General features: G+C 36.5%; 1 protein-coding gene across 8 annotated transcripts in view; it reads right to left on the minus strand.

Moving 5' to 3' along the window:
- ZMYND11 (zinc finger MYND-type containing 11) overlaps positions 1–24,341 on the minus strand; it is a 106,365-nt gene that overhangs the window by 35,430 nt on the left and 46,594 nt on the right. For all 8 annotated transcript variants that reach the window (XM_056334516.1, XM_056334515.1, XM_056334511.1 and 5 more), the window contains exon 3: positions 7,808–7,967. In XM_056334516.1, coding sequence (XP_056190491.1) covers positions 7,808–7,967 — 160 coding nt within the window. The remainder of the gene's footprint in view (positions 1–7,807; positions 7,968–24,341) is intronic.

Genomic DNA, 24,341 nt, shown 5'->3' on the forward strand with positions numbered 1-24,341 from the left:
ACAATTCAGGGTGATAGAACCCAAAATACAGAGCCAGTCTCTAGCTCCCAGAGCTAAAGGAGAAGTAAAATTTTTCAATAAGTGTAGTAGCATGCCAGCAGCCAAAATGACTGCTAAACCCCCTGTCATGCTTATCTCCTCAGCCTACAAGCTGTGTTCGTGAAGTAATGAATAAATCTCAGTTTCCCTCCCAAGAAGATCACGTTTGGGTAGCAGTAGTTTACACTATTTGAGGTGAGACAATACAAGTATTCTCCTCCAGGATATCAGAAATAGCAAATAGTTTCCAATGAACATATTCTTTTTTGTTTCTTCGCATTCCAAGTGAGTTCAAGCTTAATAGGAACTTTCAACTTGATCTCCTCAGAAACTGGATTCGCTTCTGCTGTTAACATCACCATTTTTTACATAGATTGAGCCAAGTGGAGGTTTGTAGGCTATTTTGATGAGGGAGATAAATCAGTGACGCAGTGAAGTATTTATTCAGTGCAATGCCTTTTATTTCCACATTACATGCATGAAGGTTTCGTTCCCCTAGAAAGAGGATGAATCCACACCAGAAAGAAACCATGTCTTTGCTTGTAGTTCCAAATGTCCTTCCAAGACTTGTGCCCAAAGGGGGTCTCCCTCCCCTTTTCTTTCTTAAAATGTTTATATTGCTTCTCTGGCCTTATTTTCTTCATGGGATTTTGTAGTATTTTTCTAGGTTAATGCTTCTCCACACAGAAACATTTTATCTGAACCAACAGTTGAACCTCCTACACACTTTAAATTTTCAACTTCTTGTCCATGTTCCCTGTGCTGCATGTGTGGCTGGTATTGTTTCAGCTGTCAGTGGCATGAGGGCTACATTTATTGTGAATAGAACATGAATATCAATAAGCCTATCATCATCAGTGAAGTCTCATTCAGTGACCAGCATGACATAATAATGGAAGATTCAAAACAGTTGCCAGAGTTGCAGAGCATTTTGAACCCAAAAAGTTAATAAAAACTACACTACTAGGTCAGGGTTGGCACAAAAGAGGTGGAAAAAACCCAAGATGCATGTTTTTGGAACAAACTCAAGATGGACTGAAATATGTCATCTAGTCTATTAGCATAACTTAAGTCCCAAGATGGAAGCTTTATTGACTATTTTACTTCAAACCTGTAAGTAAATTATCATTCCTCAAAACATGCTTTCAATCAGAAGAAAAATTTTGTAAAATCTGTGAACATCATCAGTATCTCAACTCCAGAACAGTGACTGAAAGCCTCAAACAAGAATACAGCATTACCTTGACTGAATTTTTGAAAGTCAAGTTGGCAAATCTGAAAGAGCCAAATGAAGATGCTGATGAGGTTGTTTTACCAGTTTAAAAGAAGCATCATCACTTAGATGTATGCAATAAGATGCATTTTACTAGTGTCATCCTCAGCAATATGAAGATCCTCCAAACAGTGTGAGCTCCTTTTTTTAGGGGATGAAAAATAAGGATGAGCAGAGGAGAGGGAAGAAATACTCCCAAAGAGAAAAAACAAGATGAGAAAAGGAATGCAGAGAATTGTTCATGACTCTCAACCCATCTGGAGACAGGAAAATCCACTGAAACAGCAGTGAAGCCATTCTCATAAGCTGCATGCTAATTGCCTTAATGCAAAGACAAAGGAGGGTCTTGGCTTCAATACAGCAAGAATTTCTCATCCACAAGGTGGGAGTTCAGAATTCTGATTTGTTTCTCAAGGACAAAATAGCCTATGCTTTGATTTGGCAATTTGAAAATATTTGCTTTCTGAACTTTCACAAATCCACAGCAGGATATTACACCAGTGCACGCTAATTTTTTGTTTATATAAGCATTTATTCAAATAATTGTATTTAAATATTTAAATATTAATTACAATAATTTTACACTAGTGCACTGTTGTGATAGTAACTTGCAAGAAAAATCATTGCTATTAGCACACTGTGGGTTAACGTGGTGGCAGCCTCTTGGCAAAACAAGCTCTGAATGATGGGACTTTAGAGGATGGAAAGGTAGAAAAGAAAGATTCAAAGAGTTCCAGAAGCTCATTTCCCTTGAGTGCTCGCACATGACCAGACTGTTACGTGGCCTGACCCTCAGAGCCTCCTCATACTCTCCCTGAGGTGTGGAATAAGAGATGGAATCAGTCTGAACTTTTCTCTCCCACAGGACCATTCATTAACTCTTTGCATCAGTGAATCACCAAGTGTAAAGAACACTGGTACTTTCACAGTAATTAGGAATCTACCTGGAATGCTGCAGCTGGAAAATCCTCGATTTGTTACAATACGTTAGAAATAGTAAATAGCATGGTTTGGGCTATGCTTGGCTTTGGATCAGTGAATTCACACAGGACTTCAGATTAAAGGCAATACGGATGGGTAAGACAAATGGAGAATTTTTTAAACACTGAAGGAGATTTTTCTTCATTTGGTGTGACATGTTCTTCCTCTTTGTGCACTCTAGTTGTGTGAGCTTTCAAGATGAAGGCACTGGCTGTCACTATTACTGTTTCATATTATCCTTCTGCTCCTAACAGAAATGAATGGGATGCACATTAAAACCATTCCTCAACCTAGTTAGTTAGAAGCCGCTAGCTTGCTAGCAGTAACTGGTAGCTATGCAGATTGTTTTTGGTTTGTGGTTTGGTTTTGTTTTTTTTTATTTAAAGTGTGTTTTATGTTCAGAAAAGATTCAAACCCTCACAATGACCATTCTTAAGCTTTTTACCATTATCTTCATATTTATGGAGACTCAAGATGACATAGCCAGTTCAAAAAACAGCTCCTGGCTACCAACACTGACCTAGCATGGAAAAATCAATATAATTACAAAAGCAATAAAGCATGGCAAGTAAGGAACCCAGCCTTTGTTCAATCTAAAGCAATTTAGATTAACAGAAATGTAACAGCCAAAATACTCCCTTCTCATAGATTGATCCTAGCAAAATTGAACCTGCAATACATCAAATCACAATAATTACTGGGTGTGAGCCTAAGGTCACTAGGGTTAACAAAATCACCTTCAAAACTCACAGTGCTGGCAGTGGGTTATAACAAAGGTTAAAATGATGGGAAAGCAGACAGAGTGAAGAGATGGATTATTCAGGCAGCCTTGCAACTTGAAAGTATCCGGAATCACTTTGAGCATGCACCAGTACTTTCTAGATATAAAATATCAGAAAATCCCCAGTAATCAGTTCGCAAGTTATGAATACATGGGTGTGTTGGGAAAAAGCAGATTCTATTTTGAATGTTTTCTGAAAACAGGAAAGCAAGCAAACTACCCTTCCAAATAGCACGTGCTCCACTAAACTAAAGAATTAGAGGAAAGAATTGGAGAGGATTGGGAATTGGAAAGAATTGGAAAGAATTCATTTAGACATGGAGAGGACCAAATGCACAGGAAAATGACTAACTAAACCTCAAAGTCAAACTTAACTAGCCAGGAGAGTTACTGGCTCTTTACATAATCAATTAAATGATCAGAAAATAGAAATCTGTAAAAGAGTAACTTCTTGAAAGCATCATAACTTTGTATGTATTTTGTTAGTGAAGAAATAGTTCAAAGTGCCTTAAGTATGAAGCCTCACTCTTTGTACCTCATTAGAGAATTTGGCCACTGTGAACCAACTTTAAACCACAGCAGTATTATGAGATATGTTGGATTCAGATGCAAACAATGAACCCGTGTTACTAACACATCTCCATCTCAGAAGAGCACAATATTGTTTGGCTTTATGAATACATGCACATTGAAATTATACATTCATAATGCCTCTCTCTGGGTCAGTGCAGTTTCATGATTTTAATCATGAGGAGAAGAATTAGTATGTTAAATGCTCAAAATAGCTCCATGCACACTGTAGAAAAATCACAAAATATGTAAATGAGTAAGACTAACTCTAAGAACTGTACCTTACCCCCCCATAAAACTACATTACATTGGTGCTTTAATTTGATTTCTTTCACTGGGATTAGACTGAGCACTATTTTACACAGATAAAAATACGTAAAAATCATGACATAACTGAAAATAGAAACAAATAGGTAAGGAGAGTCATGATTCTTTTCCTCAAGAAATACATTTCCCTTCTACTTTATCAAATGCATTGAAAACATAGTTAACAACACTGATTTGCAATTTTTTTCCTAAACCTGAAAAGCAAGGAGATATTTTCTTTCATGTTGATAATAAATAACGCCTCCAAATTCCGCAAGTTCTGTGAGAAATAGAAATAAGGCTTTTAGAAAGAGAAAGTAAACTTCCATTACCAGATTTCAGGACTGATATTTCCCTTGCAAGGGAAGAAGCTGCAGAGAATTTGTTGAATTGCATAATAATGGCATCGACAAACTGTGAAAATGCAAAATTCCTAACTAAAATCCTAGATACCAATTGAAAATAATTTCTTCTCTCATGATAAGGAAGTCTGTAAGATGAGAACACATTCTGAAAATGTGCAATACATCTGTACAGACGGCAAATAAGCAAACAAAGTGAATACCTGCACAAGAACCAGAGGTATAATATCTGCAGCGAAGTTCTTGTATCGGTAACAACCCTTACATATCACTTGGAACACAGTATATTTGGCAACAGACTCCAAATTTTTAAACTTAGTAACTTATATAAAAATATTTCTCCCACATATATCTGAGAGAAAAAGTGAACAATTTCATACTTTTTAAATCTGATCATTCTTTTCCCCAGTTTTTCAGAATATTAACTTTCATATTCATTTTGGAAGGACCTCCTGATACCCTCAAACTGTTTTGTCTTTGCACCTCAGCTTGTTCTTTTGTATATCTCTAAATATGAGATTTTGCTTCATTTTTTTACCACAGCTTCAACATCCTGGTAGAACAATGACAGCTAAGTAGCATAATTTTTTTAACACATTCCTCTGAAGGCTAAGAGTAACCCTATCAGAGATGGTGTCCTTACTGCATAGATCTATCATCATGTCAATCTATTGGATAGGGGAAATGTTTGGAAACACGTAAGCAAGCACCATAGATTATCTAATGAATCTTTTCCAAATAGAGCTGTGTTTTCATAATCTGTATACTTTCAATTATTGTTACTATTTATCAATCAGTCCACAGTCATCGTTCAAACCAGTACTTCCAGGACTTGTGGCAGTGTCTAGTCAGGCATCTATGTAAGTAACAGATACAGGTGCTCAGCAGTTCCGTGGCCCAGGCCAGTAATTTATTTACTTGAATATGGATTTAAAATGCTAAGATTTAGATCTAAAACTTCAAAAATGTAAGAAACATCAAGCAAATACTCAAATAATGGAGGGAGGGATGACAAGAATGTGTCCCTTTCCTAACTCTTTGAAACAGCTGGTCCTTACTGACTTCCACTGTGGTGCCAGTAAACAAGCCAAATCCAAGGGCATTCTTGATCTGCTGTCAATAGGTGGTGGATCAGTTCTCAGGTCTTTCTGCTTCACATTATGAGCTTTCCAAGTTCCTGTAGTACCAGCCAAAGAGAGTTTGACAATTGGATCAAGGGTCTGTCTGTAAGGGCTAAAGTTTGATAAGCCTGAAATCCCTGTTCCAACATCAACAGCCCTGTTTCAGAGAGTTCTATCTCCTACAAGTGGATCTCCAAAAAGACGGCTGTGTGTTTGTCCTTACTCAAGTGTAACTCGAGCTGATGGTTCAACAGTCATTAGTACTAGATCTCAGCAGTACTGAATTACAAAGAACTACAAATTGCATCTCAATCAAGTGCAGACAAAGCATCTGTAGAACTACCCAGTGTGTCCAATGTAGAGAACATGCCAAACTTCATGGTTTTGCACCAATTGTGGAAGAATGGAGAATACTCGATCTGATGTGGAGTGATGACAATGACACTTTGTTACTCATTAAAAAATTTTGAATAAAAGAACAAAGAGAATGACTTTATAGCAAGTCAGTGTGTTTTCCTTCATCTGTCTGCAGCATTTTGATTCAAGGATCAAGAAGTTGGAGGCTGGGGAATGTTGAAACATGGCCTGGATCAGAAGCTGATTCCTATTTTTGCATAAAACTGTTCAGTCAAGTGCACACTGGTGTTCTGAACAACTAAGATAGCCATCAGCCGTATGGTCACAGCACAATGCATCAGTGATTAGCAGTCATGCTGAAAATACAGTCAATACTTCCAACCAAAGGGCTATTCACAATGTGACTTAAGCAGCATTTTCCATCAAGTCAAAGGCAACTCTTTTCATTCAGAGATAAAATAATTAATGTAATTCCAATGACTCACTGGGAATGTACATGCTGGTTATTTTATAGACAAATGTTGCTAATAAGTAGCAGGAACAGTTTTTGAATGACCACTTAAGAAATGGCTATTATGAGGCATTTTTAATCTTACCTCCCCCCCACCCCCCCGGCCCTTTCTCAGTAGAGGAAACAAACATACTGAATACTTAGGTAACTACAGATCTCAGACTTTATGTCATACGGAGTCTACACAGTTAACATGACCTCTAAACAGACAGAACTGACACAAGAAATACCCAAAAGAGCTAAGCTGTAATTTTGAAATGTTTACTCTCAGGTAGAATAGTAAAAACAAAGCTAAATACCCTTAAAAGGCTCCCTTGAGGGTTTCTAATGAAATTATAATGAGAATCTTAATAGTGAAACAATGTACATTAAATACATGTTTCAATACTTTAAATGAGTGTAACTGGGATGATTTTAACCGTAATGTTTTCTGTTATGGATACTGCTTGTTTCCACTTCCTATTTCTCTCACTTCAAATAAAAGAATTATTTGTTGCTTCACTTTCAGGATCTTATTGATGGCTGAAACAATGCAATGATTATCCTGGTAGGTCTTAGAATTTATTTTCCTGTATTTTCTGGGTTTCCTCAAAATTTCAATTATTACCTATGCCTATGACAATGCTGTCCTTTTTACCAGTATTTAACGTAATTTATATACCAAAGCAACAGTTCCTAGTTCAAGTATTTTAAAGCTTTGCTAACCTCTTTTTTTTTTTTTTTTTTTTTTTTTTTTTTAATTGCAAGAACGTGGTCTTGTAAATATAGAGACCAGGCTTCTGAGCAAGGCAAAGGAATTGTGCAAGCTTTTTCCTGTCTATGGGACTATTCTCAGTTAACTTCATGAGTGCATTCCATCTCAGCTATGGAGAGATAGAGAAAACATACTTTTCTTCCCTTTACATAACTTTCAACCTGTTTAACTCAATTTAAATATTTATTTTATAAGTCCAGTGGAACAATGTCTGGATGCCTCTAACTAATTTACTAGGAAAATCATCCCCAACTGAATGCCCTGGTGTTCACAAGTAGCTGTAAAACACATCTTTTCATGTCTGTTTGTACAACTTCTTGTTGCACTTTTGAAAGGGAGGAGTTCTTTGCTCCTCAGATTCAGATTAAAGCAAGATCAATCAACAATTCTTGTTGTCTTTTTTTTTTTTTTTTTTTTTTAAGATACCGTCTTTGGGATTTGAGGACATCTGAGGATTTCAAGTAATACCAATATTTACTGTCTTCCTGTACAGCTGTAAAAGAGAATACTACATACAAGTGAGGGATGAGTGAGCAAAGGACTTTGACAGTGTTTCATAGCAGAAAACACAGAATTCAAGGAGAGAGAACCTTTATGGAATGGAAAAGGTTAAAAAAGTTTAAGAGTGCATTACTTCCCTGTTCATAAGCACCAACACAGCATCTATAAATAAGTTCAAATAGAAATTAAAACAAGTTTCATGCTAAGATACCAGAAATTGCGATTTATTTTCTCAAGGACTTTATACTCACAATCTCATCTCCTGGCAACCAATATCCTTCTTGTTCAATACCAGCTTTTGACCCTTTACACCCCACCGTCAGGGTTTCAACAATAAGACCATCCTTGACTGCTAAACTCAGCTGACGTGTGGTTTCTTTTGGATGCATACCATGGACTCGAGACATATACCTGCACACAAAGCACAGAAGTCTTTAAGTGTTAGTGTTAAACTATAAAAAGTGACAGCAAAAAAAAAATACTCTTTTTCAAATGATTTAAAATAATACACAGCCTATATTTTAGGTTGTTTTTAAACCCTCAAAATTTATACAATTTACTCCTTTGCTACAAATCATCTTTTCTTCCCCTTGAAGTTATCATGTACATACCTAGACAAGCAGTAGCACAGTAATTTTCTACCAGAAAAAATTATTACACTCCAAAACTAACAGACACGCTGGGCTTGTCTCTGCTAAACTTCCACATCCGTTTGTGCCCCTAAAGAGACTTCTTTAATTTAATTAAAACTTGCATTTCCGTAGTATCTCGTATAGCATATATACTATAGAATGATTCTGGAGATGTACCAATGCATCTATGTGATGCTCTGGAGTACAACACATGTATAAAAAACAGAAGTTTATGCATCACATACGAAAACTCAACAGCTAGTTATAGACTAAGTGTTTTTTCTCCTTTTCTTGAGATAACCACAATGACCCCACTATGATGAAGTGCACTGGTGTGAACAAAACATATACAATCTACACTGTGTATATACATGAGAATCAGTTGTGTAATATTGACTTTTACCCAGTATAATTTACTTCTAGACCAACATCACATATTAACTTGCAGTAAACAATATAAAATGATCTTCCCTCAAATAAAGATGACCTCCCTGTTTTAAGATCATTACACTTCAGATCTTTTTTAGCAGAATTCCAAGAACGTATCTATGAGCCACTGCACATGGAGAAGTGACGAGAGCTGCAATCACATGCAATCATCAGATAAGTGAACTGACCTGGAACCAATTTTTTTGTGGACATATTTTTCTAGTTACAGCTCTCTTACAGTTAGAAGGCTAGCAGAATTTCTCTCCCTTTTGGTTTCTCAAGGTACTCTGTTCTACCTGTCTCCTAGGAGAGAAATATGTATTTTACCTGCTTTAAGACAAAGCTGTCAGCTATAGTATCCTCTTTTTCATGCTTCATAATGAATTCCAGCAACCATGATTCTTTTGTGACTGTCATCAAAAGTGTCTTCACAAAAATTATAATTATTATCAGGAGCAAACTTGAGGGAAAGTTTTTTTAAAGCAGTAGCATTACATGAAAGAAAAAAGCTATATCAGTTCGTATTTTCTGGGTTTTGGGGTTTTTTTGGTAACATGGCTGACAGGAAATTTTAATGCCTTAGAAGTTATAAACTTGCAATAAGGGATGAAGACCACTCTAGTGGCCAACCCTCCAATCAACCCTCCTCTTTGAAGGCATACGCCTTTCAAACTTATTGTTTTGGATGCATAAAGGTCTTTCCCAATTGTGCCTACTCTCAAGCTTTTGCTGGAACTGGTTCGTGCTAATCTAATCTTTTTGTTTTGCTCTAAAGGAAACTAAATGCATATAATCATACAGCAAATTTCTGATTGAGTAGAAGTATATATTTGTGTAGAAAATTATACAATAATGAGAGCAACACAGGACATTTATAAATTTCTGCCTGGTATCAGAGGCGTTTACATAAATGCAGCATGTTTGCAGGATCCTTGGGGGCTGGGGGGTGGAGGTTAGGGTAAAATCTCCTAGAGACAGATGCTGCCATTCACTATGTTTTACAATGTCTACCACAACACAGTCCAAGTCTGGTTGATTTCTGCATGCTACCACTGCACAAAAAGTAAGTGATAATTGAATTAATAGAGAAAGAACAAAATTATGTGGAATTCTGTGATCCAAGCTCATATGAATCTTATACTGGCTAGAAAAAAGGATTGAAGGCCAAGCACATTACTTCAGTTCTCTGCCACACTGGGTGGATGCTCATGTTCCCAACCTGATCCTTTCTGGCTTCTGCAGAACCAAAATCCAACGTGCGGGCATGTTCAAGTGGCATTAAACACTTAATTGAGTTTTCTGAGTTCTCCAAATTCCAAGGTGGTCTTGAACAGGCAGAGACTCAGATCTATTACTTCACTTTCAAACAGAGTGCAAATGAACACCATTAGTTTGCTGAGGCATAAAGTGCTGAAGCTTTTAAACTGCCTGAAATAGAGAAAACAACTTATATGTTTATATACTCTTGTTACGTGTATTTCATGTGTGTGTGCACATATGTATATATTCATGCAAACAAAACTAGCTTTTTAAAGTACATTATCTTTGTCAACACATCCTAACTTTACTGGTGTTTCAGCAGATTTCCATTTTAACTCTGTACTAACAACCTCCCTATCAAGAGCCACAGCACTCATGTCTTCTGCAGTTTCTTCCAGTCTTTAATAGGTCTCAAAACACACAGCACAGGTACTATCATCCTTCCCATTCTACTGATGGAACAAATCAGGCACTGAGCAAGGAAGTGATTTCCCTGCAGTTATACACTAAACTGCTGTAGGTCTAAGAACCAAGTATTAACCCAGTGCCATAATCTTCAGTACACCCTGCTGAAGAAACCATGTATTTTGCATTGCATCACCCATAGTTACAATCCAAGTCCTGACTGTAAGCTACACATTTTGTGATTATTTCTCACTCACATCTCTGAACAGAACAGATATATAATACAAACCAAAAAGCCTTAAACCAACTCTAATCAGCTAAGAGATTTAACCTGCCTATTTCAACTGTGGCAGGGTGTGCACTAGTGAAAAGGAGCACACAGCTCAGAATCACCCATTTCTCAAATCCAATCTGTGTTCTCAACCAGAGTGAAAGTACTGCTACCATCTAAACTATCTCCTCATTTCCTCCAGCTGTAAACTGGGAGTAATAACTCCCCAGTGGCTTTTTGAAAAATACTTTAGTTAATGTTCAGACTGTGCAGTCTGGAGATGCACAAGGGCTATGTTTTCCATTTTTAAAATAAGATGCTATCAGCTTTCATAGGAAAGCACACAAATGTAGAGAGAATGTTTTTACTTCAAAGAGTAGAATTGCTCTAGAAAAGTGCCCCCTCCCCCAAAATTTTTAATTATATTAAAACCTGTAAAGTGTAGGTGGCTAGATATTCGCAAAGACTATAGAACAACACTGGCAGGGTCTGGATGAAATCCGATCTTGTTTCTTTTCAGCCAGAAGGATGGCAGCTAAACTAAGAAGCAATTAAGGCACAGGATTAGAACCAGAAAAGATAGTTAAAGTTCTTTAATAATGAAATATGAAAAACTGTCACAACATGCAAAAGATGTCAGAAGCACAAAATAAGTTAAACTCCACCCTACAGACAGAAAGCATGATGTTTGGATTCTTAACTACCTCATCAGACTCATTACTGGACTGGGGAAAAACAATATTGAAATGTCTTTGTGCAGACGTGACGCGAGTAATCCAGGGAGTGCAAGCCTTTTCCTGGCACTGCATGGACTGAAGCATCTGGCACCAAGAAGTTAAAAAACAAGTAAGAGAGCTAAAGCAATCCCTGATTGCTGTTTTCAACAAAAGCTGATTAGCCTTACCTTGGAGACAAGGAGCTGAAGCAATATGGGTTTGTTATACCTTTGCCCAGTCCTTCCTATCGACAGACTGGGAAGTGTAATACAATCCCTATACTGCTATTATGTAGCCAGCCACGAGCAGTAAAGCAAATACACTCAGATGGTGAGAATAAGACATGGAGACAAAGTAAAATCCCCTAAATCAGCAAACCCGTCTGTATCAGATAGGGGGTTGAAACAACCATTTCAAAATACAATTTAACTGTGCTAATCCCTTCTACATAAAATAAGTGTCTGTCTGATGAAAAGAGGAGGTTTGGCTTGATAATCTGCACGTTAAATTCCAAATCTCACCAAATGAGGCTGCCTGTCTGCAGGATACAGAAGCAACTGAACTGCTTCTCAGTATTAGAGCATTTATAGGTCAGTATTTTCTCCATTTAGAAACTGGCAGCGCAAACCTCCTTGACATTAGCATAGAAGAATCTAGCAAATCTAGCAAAATTACACTTTTTGTAATCAACTTCTAAGAGCCTACTAAAGCATGTTTTCAATTATTGCCACACCACTTTGAAAGCAAAGGATAAGAATCTTTAGCGTCTAGGTTGCTCGTTCCTACCCTTAAAACAAATCTCAGGATTGTCACACCACCAAAGTATATGTAAATGTTCTGACCTTCAGAAACAAGATCCTGCCAATAGAATCAGGTAAATAAATACACATGTGCATATAGCTAATATATGTGCACACCTGTCTGAAAACAAAAGAAAAAATTTAAATGAGAACAATAGAGGATAACCATGAATAGATCTGTAGATTGTGTATGTGTGTGCATACTCATCTGTATTTAGTACACAAAATACCAACCAGAAAAATGCAAAACAACAATGTTAAACTTATTTGGCACTTCAGATGAGAAGTAGTCAGATCTTTTCAAATTTAGCAGTGATAAAATACCTCTATATTCTTCTGTTTATATACCTCACTCCTGTTACATATCCTAAAACCCTGACCACCTTTCAGACACCATGGGGACAGCCCAACGGGTCAGCACTGCTGGAGGTGAGGACTTGAGCAGTTTTCACAGGCCTCATGGCATCCAGGAGCCACACAGCCACCTGCTGCACACCCCACCTGAGTCATGTTGCAATGACAGGGGAGGAATGATATGCAGGGAAACCTGGTACATGGCCTTCCAGAGTCTCTCTCCTTCACAGCAACAAAGTGCAGAAGCTCCTGTAACTTATGCCAGCACCAAGTGACAACTGGATCTTGCCACCTCCCTTTGCTAAACAAAACTGGACCACAGGAGTACCAGAATCCACATCTAAACCATTTGCCTGCCCTATATACAGGAGACATTATAGAAGCACTATAGTCTGTCAGTTCACATAGTCAGTCTGTTTACACCTCAAACTTCAAAAACATTTTCTCAAACTAGTCAGTGTTCAGCATATCTTTCTATTTAAAACCTACATCTAATAAATGTGCTTCACAACATACCTTGAAACTCAAGAAAAGGGTTTGTTTTGATCTAAGGGGTGTGAAGGAAGCAGACTCTAAAGCTGCGATCACCATGGGAGCAAAACAGATACAAAAGTAGCTGGCACTTGCAGGGATCAGATGATGAACTTTTCGCCTACAGCTGTCACACAGCTGACAACTCCTGCTTGGTGCTGTACCAAGACAACACAAAGCCAAACCCTGTCCCAAAGCTCTTAGTATATATGGCCACAAAATAATGTACATAAATAAATAACTCTGCTCCTAGAGAGTCCTCAAAGTCAACTGTGGTCTACTGAGATGCAGCAAGTGGTTCACATGGGCGCAGCTGTGTTGTGGCCCAAAAAACAAAGCTGGCCGAGGAAGGAAGTGAATAAGATTACTTAAGGTGGAAAGCTGACACAGGTATTTACAAAAACAAAAATAAAATCTCAGTTTTTCTGGACTTATAAGGAATGGCATTTTCAGCTACCTGAACTCATCAGAAGGAAAATACTGAAAAAAATACACAGCAAGCATCTCTGTAAAAGACTAAAGTAAAATACATATAGGAAATACCTGCCTCACATAGTGCGACAACTGTAGGTAGATGCTAATTTTAGTGACAAACACTGCAGTCATGGTCTGATCAATTATCTCTGTCTATGCTGGATGTCTCCGCCCTCCACGATATGAAGGGAAGTAGCAATCTGCTGGCAACAGCAGCTCGTCCAGGGAGAAACAGAGGTCTTAAGATTTCCTTATATGCAGAGCCCATCTCACAGTTGAGATCTGATAAAATACAGCACATCCCATTTAACTCAACTGAAAGGCTGCCATTAATTTTAAATGTTACCTACAGGTATATAAAAATGTCCTAGATTCAGGGACAGACCTTAAGGAATAATACATAAAATGGAAGGAAAGCAGCCAAAAATCTATTCTGAGTTTTATATTGTGTTCCTACCTCTGGTGAGGAATGCCTTTTGCTTTAGATTCAGGGTATGACAGCAGTTTTATAGAAGGCCGACACACTTTTAAGACTTTCTAATTTGCAAGGAATAGGTCACTTGGTCATACTGAAAGTATAAATGGAAGAGATGGCTATGAATTTTTTTTTTTTATATATATATATATTTATTTTTTTTTTTAACAAATACAGCTACATAGCGTAAGAACTTAAAATACACAGGCTCAAATCTTGGGAATCCAATAATTATCCTTGTGGAGAGCCAGGTGAAGATTTGTAGTCACAGTCGTATCTCAAGGTCTCAATTCCAAAGCGCAGGTTGCCTGTTCTCACCAGATACAGCACTGTGGTACAAATCAACTTTCACAAAATATGGGCTAAACATTATGTGTATTTGTATTTCAAAGCAATATATTTGAAATATATATTCCCTACTTGCCAGAAACTGAGAGCTGGTCTGAGAGCTGAAAACAATGTAGACACACAGAGACTAAGTAGAACTTTTTACAGTGGGGACGTACTAGCACACTTGTTTTCTAGGATACTTTTTGATATGCAACCAAAGCGTAACGTTCTCCCTCTGTCCTTATACTTCACAAAGAGAGATGCATGTATATGAACAGGCTGCAGTTGATCTCCACAGCAATCCACATACCATCAGCACAGACCATGCAAGCATTGACAGAGCTGCTGTTTATGCTATGTAACACTGATTATACACTCTGTATTTTGTGCAGTCCGAAATTCCAAGTGTGGGACACAGAGAAACTGAATTACAGAGAAATGATGAATTTTCTTTTTTCTCTGACATCTGCAACATTCATTTTGAAGACACACACACTATCTAAGTAGGAAATATTTCTAAAATTTGTTTCTCCTTCATAGTGTAGAAATCCAGCTTTTGCATGAATACTGAATCTGATTTTGTGCAGTATTTTTATAAAACAAGAAGGACGCACACACTTGATAGTGAAACAGTGAGATCCAGCAGTTCAATGGAACTCAGGTCTTCCTAATGTTCCTTCTGCTGCTGCTAAAACAAAGCTAAAGAGTAATCTTGTCTGTGTGTCCTTTAGATACCCCAGGCACTACACAGTTTTTTTATAACTTTAATCACCTGGGTCATTTATGTCAAAACCATGGTAGTTTTAACTCAAGTAATTTCTTGTTTCAGTAATGTAAATTCTCACTCACAACTTCACTGTGCCCTTAAGATTGTGTAACCCACCAATAAGATCATGAAAAGCAGGTAATCAAGGCACCAAGCAATGCAGTCCTTATCCATAAAATCTCTTTCAGAACTACTACCATCTTCTTAAGGAGGAACTTATCTAAAAAAGGGCTTTTTTAGATACTCCCATTTTTCCAACCTAAAAAGTTGTATGGGATGCTGCTGGTAATGTACACCTATGTGCACTGAGGACTATTGGCAAACAGGAGCACTAACCATTTAGGGGCACTGCACACATATGTACAATTGCCTATGTATATGCAGAGCCACTGTTCCATCCAGCACTTTTCTGTGGATGTACTGGAGACAAACACGTAACACATGACTCAGAATGTAACATCCTAAATAATACCTTGCAAATGAAATATTCAGTCAGCTCACATCGAGAGTCTCAGTTCAAAACATGCTTAAAAAACACACATTCCAGTGCTTTCATGATTCAGGTTTTTAGTCTTCCATCCAATTTTTCCATTCTTACCTGGGTTAAAAGTAACAAAAACTTTTTGGGTTTTTTTCGGTCAGATTAGTTTTACCTTGGCTGAGTTTCAAAATCATCACACTGTCACACAAATGTTCACCTAATTACCAATTGGAAAAGCCATCAGGGCAGGGCTGCTGCTTTTGGTGATGATACTGTTTAAATGAATGGGAATATGAAACCGCAGCCTAAAATAGACAGTATGAGTAGTGCTTTGGAGATCATTCTCTCTCTACTGATTACAGAAAAGCCTTGATGAGCACTTCAGGCTAGGTAACAACCTGTTAAATGGCCATGTCACACTCATTTTTATCTTTTACTTCTAATAGGAAGTCTCATTTATTTACAGCAAAGAAATTAAACATAAGCTAGAAGTGTTACTTTCAAACATTATAAAGATGCTATGATTGAAGCAAAAATCATTACTGCTTGTGACATAAAAAGTAAACTGGTTTGCTTTTAGTAATCAGAAATAAAGGTAACCTGTTATGTATTTTTTTCCATGTAAACTTACACAGCTTCCACACAAATATGGAATACATGAGACTGTTCATTAAAACAAAAAGGGGGATAGTGATTGTCAAGTCAGTTATACTTCCACCACTTTCCTTCTAAGTATTTATACTGGAGTTCATATTTTGCATGTATTCTCTAAGAAAAGTATTAAACATTGAACATTACAGTTTTTATAGTAACACACAGTAAGGACAGTTCAAATGAGTTTGCACTCATTAGCAAACACCAAACAAGGAGTATGGCTGTTATTAATAACCATGTGTTTGTGCTGTTTGTGTGAATCACTTTATTTACTACTCATACTCACGCTCAGCCCAGAGCATTCACCTACTAAATCAATGAAGAACATTTGAGCTTTGAGATGAAAAAAGAAAACTGCCTTAGTAGCAATACCAAGTAAGAGCATTATTAAGAGAAAAATTATTAGATAAGGAAAACTGAACGAGCAACATTCTTTAGAACACCTGAGCACCTATTTATTTAATTTTGCAGGATGAACTGTAGGAACTAGACTTGCATGCATTAATATTTCTGATCTAAGCAAATCCACAAAAAGTTTAGCCTCACCTCAAGATCTAGTCCTCAATAAAATAGCCATTTATCCTAAACCCCTACAGGTGTTAACGGTTGCACAGCCAGCTACAGCATCCACTCCATTCCATGTAGTTAGTGTAAAGCAGGTGGCAAGGCTGGAGGAATCTCTCTGTCAGTCCCATGGTGAAGAGTTTTCTACACCAGGCACTGAATCAGCCTTACAACAGCCATCACTGAGAAGCAAACCCAGCAAGTCAGGTAGCAATGTTTTGGCTAGCAAAGTAGCAAAAAAAAGGTAGCAAAGTATCTAAAATTTATCACATGGTGGGACAGTGGCTCAGTACCAAGTTGGAGGAACAGTTATCCCTAACAAATGACAAACAACACTGCTTAATATATCAGGACTTCTTTTTATGTATTCCTTTAACTGGTTTAATTAATTTGATTAAACAGAATCATTACACAAATTGAAGACATTACCTATATTAAACAAAACAGCTCGATGGGAAAAAAGTAATTATTAATACTCAAGATGACACACCTTCACCAAATCTACTAATTCAGAAATTTTAATTCTACTTCTCAGAGCAAATGCAGCCAGGTTCTTTATAGTCTTTTTACAAGAAAAGTTTACATATTTTCCTGTCATCCCTGCTTCCATCCTCCTTAGTCAAGAATATCTAAAAGCAGCTCTTAAAATGGACCATTAATAAATACCAGCAATATTAAAGTTACATAATATACAAAACAGAAAATCATGAACTCACAAACAAAATTAAGATTAAACACCATATTAAAAATAGATAAATCCTTTATGACAAGCGTAGCTACCTAGAGTTAACACAGGTGATATTTAATGAACGTACACCATTACGAAAATTCCTTGTGCAATGACAATCTGTCATTTCTTCTGAAGGACCTTATAAACTATCAGTGTTTAGCTTAATTAATTTCTTTTCAAGATTTTTGTGAATCTGGATGTTAAAAATCCTTATTAGCTCGCTCAGTATTTTCTCACTGGTCAGTCTCTGTACAAATTTAGAACCAAAATTGTGTATCAGTTATGATGCAAAAGCTGGTGAGATTCCCTGTACTTTCCTGCATACATGCAGTTTTCAGTGTCCTTTTTATTACTTTATAGCATATATCTAAACCTTTGAAAATGTCTGAAAATTTCAATCTGAATGCATCACTTAACCTCAGTGCAAAGCCATCAGTATAAAAAATTAACATATCAAACAAATTAAATGTTTTGGTGTCCATCCTATTTCTATGCAATGTATCACTATGCTTGTAACTGATAGTCATGCACACATAATGCAGAGGTTTTATGTATGACCAAAATAGCACTTTTACTAAATTTTTTTCTATTAGGGAGTCAAATGATCAGTTTTATACTGCTTTTGTTTTATTAATACAATGATTTTTAAACAAATCAATTGATAAGTTGCTGAAAATGCACAGAGGACTTCCCCCCCACACACACACCCCACACACCCCAGATGATCTATCTATGCCTAAGGGTTTCCATGCCTTAGAAGTCTAGACTTAGTTCATTCTCTTGGTTTAACATAAATAGTGTTATGAAAACAGAAAAAAAACCACATTGGTTTGGGGCTAAAAGAAGCAACTGAAACTTATCATGGAAAAGAGAGAAGGAAAGTAAAAGAACTGGAGCAGGAGATTGATTTAGGGGAGTCAGAAAGAAATGTCTTGTCCTTGACTAGTAACAGAAAACAAGTGAAGAGGTACTTAAGAGTTTTCTACCCTGTCATACCTAGTTAGATGTTTCTATGTTTTGTTTACTGTAGCGCATATATCTATAATTAAGCCAACCCAATACAAACTGAATTCAGTTTTCTCAAGGGTGAACACTCAATAACAGGCTGCCACTAAAAGCAGCTATGTGGCCTGCAGAGGAAGTAGTATCATGCATCTCATTGTAGGACCTTATACTCCACACTTTTGCTTTGCTTACCCTTGCATAATTACGCATGGCATGGACAAAAATTTCACAGTACTGTTCTTCCTCATCCTTTCCTAATTGCTAAATGTGAGCTTTCCTGAGCACCTCCTTCAATACTGACCTGTTCCACCACAGTACAACTGACCAGGGTTTGATTAATATGTACCAGATTCTGAAGGGCTGGTTTGAATAATACCATTTGCTTCACATGGTCACATTTAAAACATACATGAGGATGATGTAAAGATGTGAAAAAGGAGTCAGCACCACTGGTTAAAAGTGAACTCAAGCAACCAATGCATTTGTCTGTGTAACAGAAGGATATTTTACTTCAGAAAATTGTTTTCAGATAAACCTACTCTCCAGTTAAAAAGGACAGATATTTTAGGGGAATGGCTTGACAAAGGGTAAGAAACCAACAGAGCAGAAAAACATTTCTAAGCTTTCATTTCAGTCAAAGATATATCAGGTGCTACAAGATGTCTGCTCATGTAAAGTTAAACAACAGGATTATCTAGTTATAAATCCACAGTCATCTGCTCTCCTAATCATTCTTACAGCTTACTATTTTTGTTTATGCACAGCTATTTAGTTGCAACATGCAAAATAGTAGGAAGATTTAAATTTTCATCAAAGGTACTATAAATAGTGACAGATTTTTTCTAACAAGTTTCTGAGCTTTGAATACGCAATACCGTAAGAATCTTATTCTTTCATTATTTTTTCTTGCTACTGCATTGCATATTCTTATTTATAGACTTATGTGATTATTTCCTATCTGTTCAAATTGAGGATTTTCTTATTTATACTCTCTTGTGATGATTCTCTACCTGTTCAAATTGCTCATTCTCATCTTTGCTTTAATCATTGCTTCTAGAAATTGTTTTCTGTTAGACAGCCTAGAAAAAGAACAGCAGAAGAACTAAGGCAAAAAAAACCCCAAAACAAAAAAACAACGATTTATGGATTTGAAAGGCCCTTACTTTAACTGTTCTCAGAGACTGGCTGGAGAAATTTCACAGAGTGGTATATGAAGAAGAAATCCTCCTCCTAGTACTAAATGTCAAACTGAGAGGGTCACATACTCAATCTACAACTGCTAGTGACTTCATCTCAAATGTGGGGCCAGAAAATTTCATCATTTTACAGTAATCTTTCATACTGAGGAATTCTTTTCTGGCATGCTATCCCATCAATGCTGATTAATGTCAGTCCACACAAAGCTAACAAGGGACTGACAGAGTCTGCTCTGTATAGGCTTGGGATCTGTTCATTTCTTTTAGATGTTCTGACTTAGCTGCACTTACACTATATTAGAATATAACAAAAATGAGTCGACAGAACAAATACACAAAAAATGGTTATGACCATTTAGGATCCAAGTGCTAGACCATCCCATTTGAAAGCCAATTAAAAAAGATGAGTCTTTGTACCTATTCATGAAAACAAGGCATTTTCTTGTATCACCAATGTTGTAAACCAGCTGAGTGATGAAACTGATAGTTTCAGTTTCGCTCAATTTGAAACTAACACAAATTCTCCAATTACAGCACGACAGTTTTATCCTAGCTAACGGTCTTTCCATCAGCTTCATTCCCCCCAAAGTTGGGATACCTTTATCCTGTGGACTAGAGTCACTTTTGGTTTCATTCCCAAACTAACTCATTCTCAGGCTCCATTCTAGAGAAAGCCAAATTGCTCCTCCTGTGAAAAAGGCAAAGCATGGCCAAGAGGTTAGTTTGCTCCTGATAGAGAACATAGATGTAAACCATGCCAAGACTGGCCTCTTCTGCCAAAGGCACTCCAACACTGCTCCAGCATGCTGTGTGTCCTCAGATGCCTTCACATCATGCCCTATGGCAAACGATCATGCCTTTAGCTTCATGTTCAAGAACAGCATTGCTGTGGGCTGTATTATTTTTGGCACTTAGAACTGAAGAACCACACACACATACAAAACAAACAAAAAATATGTCAAGGCCAAAGAAACAATTCCATGAGCCAAAGGCAATGTGATGTGGTCACAGCAGATCTGCTCCAGACAGTGCCAGGGCTCTTCCTGTCACAGTACACAAAGACAGTATAGACACTGCCTTTATAAGGAACAGGGAGAGAAGCTAATCAACTAAATAAATCATGAAAAACATCAAAGGGAGAGAGAAAAAAATATGAGGAAGGAAGTACGGAAGAAAATAACTATATTTTGGTTCTTCACATTAGTCTTCATGAAATAGTTTAGAAATCAGAATACCTGTTTACAATGACAAAATCCTGAAAGTGGCCAATAATTGTTCTAGAACCGTATTTGCCAATTGGGTATTTTAATAACATTAACTTAATAGATAATGAACTCTGAGCTATTCATAAAGATCATGAAATGTTCATAAATTGCTACTGAGAAAACCCAATACTTTGTGATAAAAAGGGTAAATATTTAATTAATAGTTAATTAAATCTTAGGAATCCAATTACCTGTAGGGAATTATAAAGAAAACACTATAAAAGAAACTGAAAGACTGGAGTAGCCAAAGAAAGAACTTTAAAAACAGGCTGTACAGAAATCCTTATCAATCTGCTACGTAAGTGAGTGTCAATAATTTATCCTACTCATTTAAATATGCATGCCTTTTTTCCAGTGTTTTTTCAGGCATTTCATTCCATAGAATCAATTTTTGAGGTTACCCGAAATCTAAAACAGATGGAAAATAATGAGGAAAAAACAGAAAGTCAAAGCATAATTATAATTTTTAACACACTTTTAGGGATGAACAATTTGTCAAGCTGCACTCTTGACAGAGAATTCACAAGATACGGGAAGCCATTTCTCTGCTAGTGTTTATAGCATAACTAATGCCAATAATACTCATCTAAATAATTGACATATTAAGGTCAAATTATCCCAATATCATCTGGACAGAAAAATAAGTCATATTTCTTTATAAATAACTCTTAGAAATATCATTTTGTTATGAAGTAACTTGGTAGTTTAAAAATGTTAGATACTTCTAGTAGCTGGATTTTAGATTATTATAATTCATTGACTTGAGATACACTATGACAATATAAGCCAGGTGAGAATATTTATTTTGCATACTTTTACAGAAATGTTACCACTGCCTTCAAATGAGCTTTACCATAAAATAAAAATGCACTGAATATGCTTAAGCCTATGTACAAATATAGGAAGTTACATATATATTTTAAAGTTCTCTTGAAAAGGCAGTTTGCACTTTTAGTACTGATTCCTTAAAATTCACTACACTGTTACTTCCTGTTAGCATTGGTTTTCAGTCCTTTGTTTAGTTTTCAAGCTACTGAAACATGCTTATCTCCAACCAATGGAAAATACCTTTCCAACTGTAATGTACCCCCAACATATATCACTAAAATTGCAGAATCCCTTTCATATAACGATTTGTTGATTACTATTTTTTGAGACATTAAGTCTGTGCAGTGTGGTCTCTTCCCTACCAATGCTTTTATCTAAGTATTTATATAATACTCCAATTAACAGTGTCATATACTTGCTGTTTTTCCACACACACATTTTTAATTCCTTCAAAAATAGATAACTTTCTTGTGTTTCTTAATACTTCTCTGCATGCAATGACTTTTCTAAAATATTTGCCAGAAGTTCAGTAAGCTTACTATGTTCTTAAAGGCTCCAACTTGCGTATTCAACTCTCTCCTCAATGTAAGACAGTTTTCAATCACTTCTAATCACTCATTTTTCTATTCTTGATTTTCCTCTTCATCAATTTAAAAAGCAAAGCATACTTTTAATTAAAGAGCCTATTTCCTTATAGGTTTTTCCTGATAATATTAGAAGTACCTTCTAGTGCTCTTGGCTCCTTCTACACTATCCTCCTACTCTTATGTTCTCTACAGAAAATGCGTGGCTAGTTCTATAGATTTTTCTTGCATACTTTCCATTGCCAGCATCTTCTGGAAGTCTTTCTTTACCCCAGATATTTTTTAACAATTACACATAAAATGCACAGGTTACATTTTACATATTTTAATGTGTTATATATATCTGTCTTTTTAACGTACCGAGCTGAAACACTGCATATTCTATAAGCAACGAATCTTCTTTTTATATTACAAACATTTCCTCCCTAGTCATAGGAAGTAAATGCTCCTTGATATGTATAATGGCTTCTACTGGGCACCAGAAGACTAAGCAAAGCAAGAAGTAAATGAAATAAAATACGTTAGGAAGAGGGAGACAACCATGACGAGCTGTCAGTTACAAGAAAAGCCAACTAAATAGATTTGCCTAAAAGTACCAAACCACCTGACAAAGAACGCAGCAACAGAGATTCTGCTATGAAGGTGTTTGGATTAACAGGTCACAAAATATAAAGGACATCTTGTCTCTAGCAACAAATGAATCCTCAAACTACATCAAAGAGAAAACAAAATAAAAAATCAAATCATGAATCATCTTTTCAACTTGTGAGGTTTTCTGAAAGTACACATTTGTCATCCACTACATGACTGTCACTTACCTTAAACATGTATTTATAAAAAAAGATTATCTTTCTGTTTTTCTGTATCCTTACTCAGGAGTAAGACATGCTTCCATACATTTCATTGTCATCATTACTTGTGAACACTTGTAACATGCAAAGCCATTCTTTCAGTCAATCCCAAGAGGTATAAACAGTTCTAAAAAAATGTTACTAATCCAAGTATGAGAATTCTCCCTACAGCTCCAACTATGTACATAGGCTCATAATTTTCACTTTTGAACCACTGTTTCGTTTTGGTCTTTCTTATTATTCATACATTTGCCCATGTGCCCAGAAACTGATTGATCTTTGTACTTGGCCAAATGATCTCTGAGCTGCTCAGTTTTCGTAAGAAGAGATATTCTGATGCCCTAATGATTTCAGAGCTTTATTTTGAATGTTATGTAACATGCATACCCATTTACTGTCATCTGTGTTTCTTCATCAATGACTAGTACCGTAAAGCAACTCAAATGTCTTTATGTTTTCCTTGTCAAAAGTTATCTTCTTAAAAATATCATATAATAGAAACTAGATCACTGCTCATCATTCATCACTGATGTGCATGTAGAACATTTACAATGTCCAGGCACTTTTTAGATTGCTCTTCACTGCTAACACCTTGCACATCTTTCTCAGAGTACTGGGGCTGCTTGCATCTCTGTTTAGTCACTTATTTTTCTTCTGATTAGTGATGAGTCATAGAATCTGGATCTAGCCTATTTTTAAAAAAATCAAACTACCCTTCAGTTACCAAGAGCAGTACTTCTTTTTCTACCATCTAATTACTCGTTTTCTCAACCTTGTTTGTAACAATAGTATTTGTCTTACCTAACTTTACCTAGCTAAATGTTATTCAAACTTCCTTAAAATAGGCATCTCTCACAAGAGTGGGATGAATCCCCAGCTAGATGGGCCTGTCTCCCTTTATTACGTATAAAACGAGCATAAACAGCTAAAAAAACGCAGCTAATATATGGCCTGGAGCAAGTAATTTGAAATGTTAAAATGGAAAGTGTATAGCATTAGTTTATGCACTTGTCTCCTTGGAGACATGATGCAAATATGTATGCTTTAAAGCATTCTGAAACTCAAGTGCAACCTAAATTCCCTAAAATACAATCTCCCTCTCAAGCCCACTTGGAACTCTTATCTCTGGGAAGGTACTTTTCAGTTTAATGGTGTATCTTTATTTGTTGTAGGAGCCAGGTACA

The sequence above is a fragment of the Falco biarmicus genome, chromosome 4 (genome assembly GCF_023638135.1).
Source record: "Falco biarmicus isolate bFalBia1 chromosome 4, bFalBia1.pri, whole genome shotgun sequence".
In the NCBI taxonomy this organism is placed as follows: Eukaryota; Metazoa; Chordata; class Aves; order Falconiformes; family Falconidae; genus Falco; species Falco biarmicus.